This window comes from Eptatretus burgeri, chromosome 7 (genome assembly GCF_056783735.1).
Source record: "Eptatretus burgeri isolate ZD-2024b chromosome 7, Ebu_testis_v1, whole genome shotgun sequence".
Lineage (NCBI taxonomy): Eukaryota > Metazoa > Chordata > Myxini > Myxiniformes > Myxinidae > Eptatretus > Eptatretus burgeri.
In genome coordinates, this window is record NC_140967.1 from 61166793 (window position 1) to 61178718 (window position 11926).

Here is an 11926-nt window from a genome sequence, read left to right on the forward strand (position 1 = left end):
CAACAAGCACATTTATTGCACACTCATACATTTATTATACAAGCACATATGCAGTCAGGAATGCAAAACACTAACATGCACGTATACAGAACAAAAGCAAAGCAAAAGGTGCTACGACCGTCTATAAGCAATTATGTGCAGTCACTTATACGGTTTTACTTACGGGACTCGGCGCCACAACACTCATTCAAAGAAAAAGCAAGAAAAGACCCCCTCATAGACAAGGGAGTCAGACTGGGCCCGTGGGCCTAATGCGCGTGGAACCTGGATGAGCGGCCAGGTCCACGAGACCGAAGGGTCTTACCCGTGCCCTCGTGGCGTGATGGCGGGCAAGCTGCGATGTCAGCGTAGCTGCGCCTGGCTTCGTGCCCCTGGTGTGGTCGGTGAGCTCTCTCCGGTGCTCCCCGTCTGCCTTTCCCGTCGGCTTTGAGCTTCGTCTCCCGACTTGACTACCCCGCCGATACTGCACTTGACTTGACTGCCGCGTCTCTCGATTCTCCAGACTGCCGACACCAACACACTGCAGACCTGACTGCCCCGTCTCCCGATTCTCCAGACTGCCGACACTGACACACTGCAGACTTGACTGCCACTCCACTGCTCCCACTTTTTCTGCCGCGAGCTGCGCCGTGCTCGCGCTTATATAGCCCGGGGGAGGGGCGTACATGTAAATTTCTGGATCACAGTGGGTTCGGAGGTGGGGCTACACCACCTGATGCTCAGCCATTGGGCGGATGAAAAGGGGGTGTGAAGCATTCCTGATCCGCTTTTTGAGGCGAAAGGAACGCATTCACTGCCCATAGCACGACGTGTGGTAGAAAGGCAGAGGTGGTGGGAGTTTGGTTGTTGGCGGGCGTCGTTTGAGAATGGCAGTGAAGCGATGTTTGCGGGATGGAGTTGTGGAGGGAAAGAGGCGAAGGTGGTGGTGTTTGAGTTGTAGTTGTTCGGGAATGATGTTGGTGGTGGCGATTTGGTTGTTGGGGTATGATTGGTCCAAAATAATGACAGAGAAAAGAAAAACGGCTATCTCAAAGGATCGCAGCCCGGTGAACACTGAAATTCCCTTTTAACAACGGTGGGGAAATCTAACTACACAGAATTACTTATCGTCATAACTGATCTAAGGACCCTTTATGGTGTATTGCGAATTTCCACAGCCGTAACAATACATATATATATATATATATATATATATATATATATATATATATATATATATATATATGTATATACATGTATATGTATATGTATATGTATGTATTTATATACGAGGTATGTTCAAAAAGTATCCAACCTTAATTTTTTGTGCGTAAACAAATGAAGCTAGGGAGGCGTGGTTTGGTGCACGTATGTAGGCGATCCTAATCCGTATGCGTGAATATTTTCCCGCCTGCAGAAGTTGTCATTCGCCGACAGACCGCCGATGAGTGAGGAAGTATAAGTGAGCACCGTCGGATTTTCGTTTTTGACAAAATGACGGAAAAACTTGAACAATGCTACTGCATCAAATTTTGTGTAAAGCTTGGCGATTCCCAAGTGGAAACGATCCGCAAGATTCAACAGGCCTTCGTGTACGAAGCAATGGGCTCCACACAGATAAAAGAGTGGTACAACCGCTTCAAAGATGGCCGCACATCAGTGGAAAGTGAAGCACGTTCTGGTAGGCCCTCAACCTCCTGAAATGAGTTCGTCATTGACCAAGTGAGGACCCTGCTGATGCAGGATCGTCGAATCACGATCAGAGAACTTGCAGACGAGGCAGGCGTCAGCATTGGATCCGTTCATTCCATTGTGACTGAGGATTTGGGCTTAAGGAGAATCTCAGCAAAGTTCGTGCCAAAGCTGCTAACGATCGAGCAGAAGCAACTCCGTTTGGAGATCGCACAAGGACATGCTGGAGACTGTGAACAGCGATCCCAACTTCTTCAACACAGTGATCACTGGCGATGAGACCACAGTGATCCGTCATTTTGTCAAAAACGAAAATCCGACGGCGCTCACTTACACTTCCTCACTCATCGGCAGTCTCTGGGCGACTGACAGCTTCTGCAGGTGGGAAAATATTCACACATACGGATTAGGATCGCCTACATACGTGCACCAAACCACGCCTCCCTAGCTTCATTTGTTTATGCACGAAAAATTAAGGTTGGATACTTTTTGAACACACCTCATATATATATATATATATATATATATATATATATATATATATATATATATATATATATATATATATATATATATATATATATATATATATATATATATATATACATATACATTGTCGCGATCCCGGCTGTTAATATCTTCCAGAACGGAATACTGACGTTAGGTCCGAGCTTCAAGCAGTCCACGTGTGGACAAAGAGAGCAACAAAACAGCACTGTGTTTCAAATCGGCCTCTAGGGGTAGGCACGATATTTTATTGGCTCGATCTCAAAAATGGCTCGTAACAGAATTGAATACACAGCACAACAACCTGCCAGAACTCTTGGCAACAATAGAGTTCCAAAAACAGGTTGTACAACTCCCAGCTCCGCTCGACGATAGCCGTGAATAACGATCACACTTGTCCCGATTTAACTCAATCCTTTTAGACGGAGCTATCAACGATCAGCGCGACAGTGCTGTCAAGAGTCTTAAAAATCACTTGAAAATCGCTTTTAAAACATGCGATTTGGAGCGCTCGATATCTTTTTCCACTCGCGATTTGATTCCACACTTAGAGCCACGTCTGTTGCCAGCAATGGCGCCCCAGCCCTGACGCGGTCCACCCACCACGTGCCGACTAGCCCACCAATCTCGGGGAGCCGAAAAAGGTCACGTGACGTTGTGGGCGGGACACTAAATTTGGTGAGAACATGGTTTTTTCTCACAACATACGTACTGTATATTTTTTGATTAATTTTTTTTTTGCAAACTTATCTGATCCGGGGCCCAGGAAATTTTTGCCAGAATTACCGAGCCGGATCCTACAAGTCCCAGCACCGAGTTTTTGCGACCGAGTCCCAGCACCATCACAATCCGAATGCGTGTCAGATAAATAAAATTTGAAAGTTTATCTACTTCTGCTCTTCAAAAGCAAAACCTTATCGTCTCGGTTCCTAATTTTTAACTGTCTTCCAATGTCAACTTATTTAGCTTTGCTTTTCACCCTGGCTTACTTCTGAAACTCTATCTTCATTTTAACATGGTGCTGTTTATCTCTTGAGATATTTTTGGCTCATTGAGAACTCATTTTTTTATTATCTTGGGTTTTCACCATTACATGAGGTATGATCCAATGCATTTACATTAAAAAATAATTCAGTACATGAGACAAAGTACTGATGAAACTTCTCTTGCTAACAGGTAATTAACCATTGTGGTCAAAGTTTCAAGCTACTCCACAGGACAGGCACTGCCACGTATGAGACCATTGGTATTGTACCATCAACTGGAGAATTCTGTGTACCACTCATTTATGCCAGGTGATACTTTATTTATTTTTTCCTGAATCAATGCTCCAATAAGCCATTGACTTTGCTCTTTTTTTCATTTGTGGCTTGCAAGTCTTATTACAAGGCACCCTGACTCCAACACATTGTTCTTCATTCTCAGTCAGCAACTGTACTTGGCCCCTGACTCTGGTGAATATGAGACAAGCACAACTTACATTTGGGGCAAGAGTGCTGTGCAAAAGGTGTTTGAGGCAGGCAAGAGTGGCATATTGTGGGTGGTCTACTGCCCATCCACACAGCCTGGAAACAAACCCCTTTGGCTGTCGGTCAGGGCTCAGCCTGACGAGGCCAGCTTTGTGGATTGTTCCATTACGGGGTGTGCCACCCACACCCTTCATCTTTCTTCCACAGTGTGCCTTCGGAACTTCTTGCCGTACTCCATCTCATGCTTGTTGGAGGTGAAAGTGGAGGGATTGGTTATACACTTTAGTTCTATATTATCCAAGATGTGCCATCCAAGATGGGCTGTCAAAAAATTTTTTATGGTCAAGGCTCGTGGAAGGGCTAGAACATAATGGAATGGAATAAAATGGAAAGGGGAAAACACCAACAGCAGAGTAGAGGTGAGAGTGAGAATGAGATCAAGGGGAAGGGAGTTGATAAGGCCACATTGGTTGAAAAAGCTACAAACAAGCTGAACTTGCAAGAAGTGGAAGGAGAAAGCAGGGCAAGCCAACTGAAAAATAGAGGTGAGGAAGATGGGTGGGTAGGGGGGGGGTCACAATAACGTGGAAAAGGGTAGTGCGAGGGAATGGGGTGATTTGGGGGTAGAAGAGGTCACAAGCATGTCTGGGGTGACCTGAGGTAGTGGTGAACAGCTGCCTAGAATTCCTGGAGTTAAAGATGGGACTGAACACTGGGAAAGTTAGTTCCACAGATGAGAGAAAAGAGGAACAAATGAGTTGAGGTGAGCAGTGAACCTGGATTTTGGTAGTTTAACGACAGGAGGTTTACTGGCAGACCATGTGTGCCCTGCATAAACCTGGGAGGGACAGAGCTAAGAGAGGGCAGAGCGTGAAAAGACCAAAGAGGATGCAGTACAATACAGAAAGGCCACCAACCTGTCTGCATGCGAAAGTGATAGGCCTAGACCCTCGGTTTAGTCGCAGGAGATCCCAATGATTTTGAGGGCCATGCTTTCCATGGCATCAAGAAGGACAAGGTGTGAGCTCGGGGAACCAGCTCAAAAGGGGGTAGCAGTACTCCATCAAGCTGCGAAGAAAGCCTTATGGGTTGTCAAAACTTCAAATTGGCCAAGGAGAAAGACCTGACATGAAGAAGGAAGCCCAGTTGGCAGCTGGCTTTGGAGTCTATTTTGGAAACATGGTCTACCCAAGAAAGATTATTGCTGATAATGAGGCTTAAAAGTTTGAGTGACAACCTCTTCAAGTGGTTTGTTTAAAGGGTGTAGATGGAAGGGTTTGCTTGACAGTCCTTTCAGAGAGACAAGACGAGTGTGTGGGATTTGTCAGGGTTAAAAGACTAATTCCCAAGTGTTGGACCAGCTCCAGATTCTATCAAGGTCTGCAGAGAGGGGGAAAGGCTGCTGAATGCCTGTCTGAAGGATGATAAATGATATGGCAAAGGGTGGAACCATCAGCAAAAAGATAAGCAGGATTTTCCAGGGAATCAGAAAGATCGTTGATGAAGATTAGGGACAAGACTGGGCCCAAGACACTTCAGGCACTCCAGCCTTGACAGAGAGAGATGAGAAAATCCCGTTAGAGCAACACGCTGAAGCCAAGTGGGGGAGCCTCGAGCGGGTGTAGGAGAGCCTGGTTGTGAAGATGAAATGGGGGAGAGTACTGATGTGATGGAGTTTGTGACTCTAGTCCCACACACGTTACAAAAAGGGTTGGATTTAATGATTCCAAGGGCAGCGAGACGAAGACAGACATCAGGATAATATAGTGATTATTTAAAGGCATGAAGAAAGACCACTTTTTTCTTTTTTTTTTCATCCGTTTGTTGACAATTTTGAAATACAAATCACAACAAATAATGTACAGCATTTGTGGAGTGTTGTTTGAGCTTGGTAGTATCTTTCTTAAGGTTTTGCATTCACCGTAGGATACCACGTAGTTTATCTGGCATATCCGGTGTTGCATGCAGGGAGTTTCAGAGTCCCAAGTCCTGGATTCTGGCCATGCTGTGGATCTCATGCAAGCAGGAGCTACTAGTTTGCTGGCTGAATTAACCCTGAAGGGATATCAGGGACGTACTTGGAGGGGGAAACTTGACCTCAATGCTAATCCTCCTGAATACCTGACCATCACCTTCCTGGGGTAGGTGATGGTCTCTTTAGAGTTTATGAAAGAGGAAAATAGCTTTCTAGTTGGTGTAAAATTTGGAAACTGCTTCAATTTAAAGGTGTGTGTGTGTGTGTGTGTGTGTGTGTGTGTGTGTGTGTGTGTGTGTGTGTGTGTGTGTGTGTGTGTGTGTGTGTGTGTGTGTGTGTGTGTGTGTGTGTGTGTGTGTGTGTGTGTGTTTGGCAACCTACCTATGAAAACGTTTTGCTTTAGTCTCTGACAGTCTTTAAGTCTCATTTAATGAATGAAGTCCAAATATGATTGCTATTGCATTTGGATACATGGACTGCTGAGATGTTGCTTGTGTAGAATGAGCCTACTATGCTGAAGTTCAAAGATCTTCGATGTGCCATTCAAGATTGTGTGGATAATACATTGCTTGCCATTGTATATAAATATGAATGTTTTCTCTGTGTTAAGGTTCGTTGGTGCATTCTTTATTCCTTTTGTGAATCCTAGGGATGGATGGGGTGAGAGACGGGCTGTTGAGTCGGTGACTTTGGCACTGCACAGCAGTCGAAGGGATGACCAACTTTTGTTGACTCTGTTTGCGCCCTACTGGCTTGTGAATAAGACTGGACGCTTGCTGCAGTACCGGCCTGACAGCTCACTGCTGTTTCGCCATCCATCAGGAGGTCGAGATCCTATTCTCTACACACACCAGCCACGTGGTCTGTTCAGCAAAAACAAGGTTTGCTGATGTAAACGTTGGACATGGGCTTTTTTTTCTCCTCATATTTAATGGTTTTGTAAATGTTGTTAACCCTTTGAACTTGAGCGGCCATTTTACCAGCCGCTATTCAAATCTCCATCTACATGAGCGGCCGGTGTACTGGCCGCTATACAAGCATCCATATACCGAGCAGATGGATTTATCTCCAGGCAGCCCATAGTGGGGGAGCCAACAGTTCAAGGAGCTCAGGGTTCAAAGGGTTAACCTGAAGATTATTTTAGCAGATCAGGAAAAATAGCAAATTAAATCCCTTTTTTGTAATAGGAATAACGTCACACAGATGGTGTAGAAAGTTTGTGAGTTTCGAGAATGTGCTTTCTCTTTTAATGCAGAAAAATAACAAAAGAAGGCTGGACTTTGGGAGCCAGCATGGTGAGCTGAAACTGAGTAAAACGTGAACACCAACACAAGAAAATGCTGCCACATCACACCTAAAGTCTGGGCCACACCAACTGATTTCTTCCGACATGACACAATTCGACAGTCTTGTTATAGAAAATCAGTTTATGTGGATAGTCGGTCATGCAAAATTTTGTTGCGTCATGTCAGCCCTATCGACCAATTCAACTTGTTCAATCTTGGTTGGTCATAGTTTATATTCCTCGGTTGGTATGGACACCCTCATTGCATGACTGGACGAACGTACTCCTGCTGAGCCAATCAAAGAGTAGCACTGCCCCAGGCCTTCTTCCTGAACCAAATGGCAAACTTCTGGACTGAAGAACAAGAGGATTATCTGCTTTAGCTCTTGCAAGAAAAACCGACTTTGTATGATATCACGTCTAAAGTTTATGTAAACTGTATTACTGAAACCAAGGCCTTCATTCCACAGAAGTAACTGCCGAATCTACAGCCTCCCCTTTATTACTCTGATGTAGTTCTCCCCTCGCCCTCCTTTCCCCTGGCTGTTTAGCAAAACCGCCATAATTGTGAGAAACTTGTTTCGCAAGATTTTGCCGATGCCATTTCATTCTTCTCCTGTTGTACTTTTGACGTGCAAGAGGAACCAATCATTGCTCACCACATTGGTTTTCTTGGCAGAAGCCATGAAAAACAGTCCTTTGGCATCTGTTGGTATAGACTGGTGCATCGTAGCCACTGCAGCTTTGCACGATTACCTATGATTATCCCACGACCGTTGAGTTACATCACGTAGGAAGAAATAGGTTGGTGTGTCCTCTGCCTAAATCTCGAAGAAGCAGATCCACAATCTCCAAATTTGGGAGAATGGCTGTGGCTTTCTCTAAAACCAAAACACACTCTTAGTATTATGACAACTAGCATATAAGACCCGTCACTTCACTGATAGGAATACAAATCTTTGCTGCGATGGCTAATCGGTGGGGCAAGAACAAAAATGGATTTGTGGGAGATCCTGCCTTCAATGCTTGGACAACCAGCATCACAAGTTGGCATTTGCAGTTTCACCATGCGTGCCCACGTACCCATGCACGAATGGTCCTTTAAAAAAAATTACTATTATTGATTCACGAACCTTCCCGGGAGTTCCCTGAATCCACCTTCCTTGGATTCATTGAAATTCATTAATCCATTCTCAAGTTATAACACGACAGACAGACACAGCTCCTTTTATATTTGACACAATGATAATAAACAATCCATTGTAATTATATTTGTATATAAATATTTTTTCCCTTTTTTTTATTTTTCTTTTTTTTTCAGAGATTGAGGCTTGTGGAAGAGCTACAATGCCAAATAGGCATCTTTACAAGCTAGTTCAGGTGCAAGTTATAAAACCAAATCCAATTTGGTTTGGGATTGTGGCAAGACTGCAGATAGTTGGCAGGAATTCTCTTCCGATTCTGATCTTCCGTATTCTGTTGCAGAGTGTCTGTGCTGCTGATGTAGTTTCTTGGAAAGGATTGTAATAAGTGGTTTGCCATTCCCTTCCCAGCAATAGTTAGGGCAGCAATTTGTAATCTGTTCAGCGTGCTGGTGATGGCTCGCGTATTCTTTGCTAACCACACCGTGGGATCTTTAACGTCCACCAACTAATGTCAGCAGCCGGGACCCAGTTTAATATCCATCTGAGGGACGGGCACATACATTGATGAATCGCCCTGCCTGTGAAACACCGAGATAATCATTTTTAGCTGGTTGAGATTTGAACCCAGGCTAAACAGTTTAGAGGTGATTGTGCATACCTCCAGGTCATACTGCTAGCCTGGCAGGCAATTAAATGGTTTAAAAAAATAAACGCTACTGTGGCATCACTGGAAGGTCAAAGAAAGAGGATCTCGGATCAGCAGAAGTATGGACCATTGCTCACTGATGATTGCAGCATGTTTGCCAAAGAGGTACAAGCCAAATGGTTGCTATCCATAAATTAACCTTTAGCATCCACAAATGCTATTGGAAGGATTTGTATTCTCCTTTGTTGAACACTCTCTGCTCACTTCAGAACATTTCAAAATAGCAATTGTATGGTTGGGTGCAAACATTGTAAAGCGAAATGTATGACAACCAACCCATCTTACCATCAATTTCATCAACATCATTCATAACTTTTGTTTGTTACCCATGCCGAAGGATTCGGAGAGGGCACTGCATTTGGGTCCGTTTGTTTGTTTGTTTGTTTGTCTGTTGTTTGTCTGTTTGTCCGCACAGAACTTTCGTGTTTTTCTCCGTAACCGCTTGTCTGATTGAGACGAAATTTTCACCATTGGTGCGACTACTCATTATTTCTTCTTCTTCTTCTTCTTCTTCTTCTTCTTCTTCTTTCTTTCTTTCTTTCTTTCTTTCTTTCTTCTTTCTTCCTTTCTTTCTTCTTTCTTCTTTCTTTCTTCTTTCTTCCTTCTTTCTTTCTTCTTTCTTTCTTCTTTCTTTCTTTTTTTTTTCTTCTTTCTTTCTTCTTCTTTCTTTTTTCTTTCTTTCTTCTTTCTTTCTTCTTTCTTTCTTCTTTCTTTCTTCTTTCTTTCTTCTTTCTTTCTTCTTTCTTTCTTCTTTCTTTCTTCTTTCTTTCTTCTTTCTTTCGTCTTTCTTTCTTCTTTCTTTGTTCTTTCTTTCTTCTTTCTTTCTTCTTTCTTTCTTCTTTCTTTCTTCTTTCTTTCTTCTTTCTTTCTTCTTTCTTTCTTCTTTCTTTCTTCTTTCTTTCTTCTTTCTTTCTTCTTTCTTTCTTCTTTCTTTCTTCTTTCTTTCTTCTTTCTTCTTCCTGCTCCCGTTCGGGGTCGCCACAGCATATCATCCATATGATCCGCATACTGATTTGGCACATGTTTTACGCTGGATGCCCTTCCTGACGCAACCCTGATCGCCTCTTACGACACAGGGGTATGGTACACCTATTTTAACCGGGGTATACACCGGCCCAGTACACTGGTACTCACTTCGCCGACCTCAGAAGGATGACAGGCGGAGTCAACCCCCTGGTGTATTAATTCAGTGGCCCAATGGGGCTTGAACTCAGGACCTTTTGGATCCCAAGCCGCTGCCCTAACCACTGCGCCAACACCAGGATTGGTGTGACTACTCATGTGGAATGTTTTAATGATAATTATGACATTGTAGGTCATGTGGTGTGGCAGCCATATTGGGAAAATGGAAAAACTTTGGAGCTCTGTATCTCTGAAACCGCACGAAGGAAAAATTTGAAACTTGGCACAGCAAGTATTCCTCATGGGGAATGTGATTTTTTTTATGATGTCATAGGTGCCCTCGTTATGATGTCATAATTGCATGTGTGGAATTCCACATCCAATCAGTATGAACATTTTTGAAGGTCTTCTAGGGATAAAATGGTCCACAGAATTTTTTTTCATAACGTCATCGGTCACGTGATTCGGCAGCCACATTGTTAAAAAAAAATGAAATAAAATAAAAACTTTCAAAAATCTTCTTCTTCTCTGAAATAGCTGAAAGGATCGAGGCGAAACTTAACACATATGACCGCCTATCCATGAGGAACAAAAGTCACACATATGACATCATAGGTCACATGGTTTGGCAGCCCTATTGGATTTACCTGAAAACATATAAAAATACACCACTCAAAAGAAGTCCTGGCAAGGGTTTGCAATCTCTGATTGCTCTTTTTCTTGTTTATATTGAATTAGCATTGTTCTCATTTTCTTCCTCATGAATTACCTGACCTTCACCAGTAATTTTAGAATGATCTGCTTCATGGGAGAATGTTTTGTGATTTGTACTTTGCTGTGCTGGTGGTTATTATAGATGAAGGTGAGCGTTGGCAACAGCAGTTTTTCTGGAGACTTCTCTCTGGACACAGTGGGTAGCTCAGGGTGTTTGTACTGCAAGGTCAACCAGCATGTGGACCTTCAGGTGAGAGGATTAAACCAATGAAAGCAATGAGGGATTTCTTCTTGCTCATTTCACTGTGGAATCTGTACTTTACAAAAATGTTGATGTCTTTTGAAGAGCCATTAATTTGAATTAAAAATTTAACTCAAACCTCTCATTGAGAGAAGGTTGAATAACTGTTGAGGATTCCTAATAATTAGGTCTGAAGGACCACATGACTTAAAAATAAAAAAGTTGGGTGTCATCATGAAAAAGTGGGGTCTTGCAAATATAAGTGGAGGTTGGTTATACATAACAGTTTGATATCCTGCACAGTTTTATTTGGCACCTATGTCTAAGGTCAAGGTACTTTGACCATATGAAGTCAACAAAGCTGATATTTTAATTAATGTAAAGTTCCACAGAATCAGAAAATCATGTTTGGTTTAATGAATAGATGTGGCTTCATTTAACATTTAATCGTTGTTCTTTTCTTTAATAAATATCTTGAAAGGAAGATTTTGATGTTATTTGGTGCCCTTTTACACTTGATTGGTCCTGCCCCCAAATAAACGCTCCGTTGGCTTCTCTCCTCCCATGACGTCATCTAAACCTCGGGTTCATATATGTATGGTTTGACTGCACCTTCTACATAATGATTTTGACTAACGTCATAATCTGGAGATTCTTGATCAGAATATTCTTCGTCAAATTCACTTTTTGACGATTCTTAAATGAGTTGTGCGTCCGTTATCCATTGCGTGCTGACAATCTTTCCCTCAATTATGTCATAGCAGTTTATCTCAAATTTTTAGGGGCGGGTTTGCTTTTTTAAACTTAACACCTCAAAAAATTATTATAATTAAATGACCACGTTCAGTTCTTTGTTTTACTACTTACAAATCAATGTAATCACATCAAAAAAGATTTTCCCCTGATTCTGTGGACCTGCAGCGAATAAAGGGAGTTTTCGGGAAGTGATGCATTTAAAACCGTCTGTGATTGGCCAATTGTGCGGCTTTAACAATTGCCAATCAGCTTCTGTCGAAAGAAACGTGAATGACAAGACAGTAAAAATGGGGACAATCCACCAATTTTGTGGATGTACCATCTTAAAACTTTCT

At 42.7% G+C, this 11926-nt stretch overlaps 1 protein-coding gene across 1 annotated transcript in view; it reads left to right on the forward strand.

The window, feature by feature from the left end:
* LOC147023371 (intermembrane lipid transfer protein VPS13A-like) overlaps positions 1 to 10963 on the forward strand; it is a 220847-nt gene extending 209884 nt beyond the window's left edge. The window contains exons 48-52 of the mRNA XM_085888717.1: positions 3355 to 3473; positions 3604 to 3901; positions 5616 to 5788; positions 6272 to 6503; positions 10737 to 10963. Coding sequence (XP_085744843.1) covers positions 3355 to 3473; positions 3604 to 3901; positions 5616 to 5788; positions 6272 to 6503; positions 10737 to 10865 — 951 coding nt within the window. The 3' untranslated portion in view covers positions 10866 to 10963. The remainder of the gene's footprint in view (positions 1 to 3354; positions 3474 to 3603; positions 3902 to 5615; positions 5789 to 6271; positions 6504 to 10736) is intronic.
* Positions 10964 to 11926: the final 963 nt, after the last annotated feature.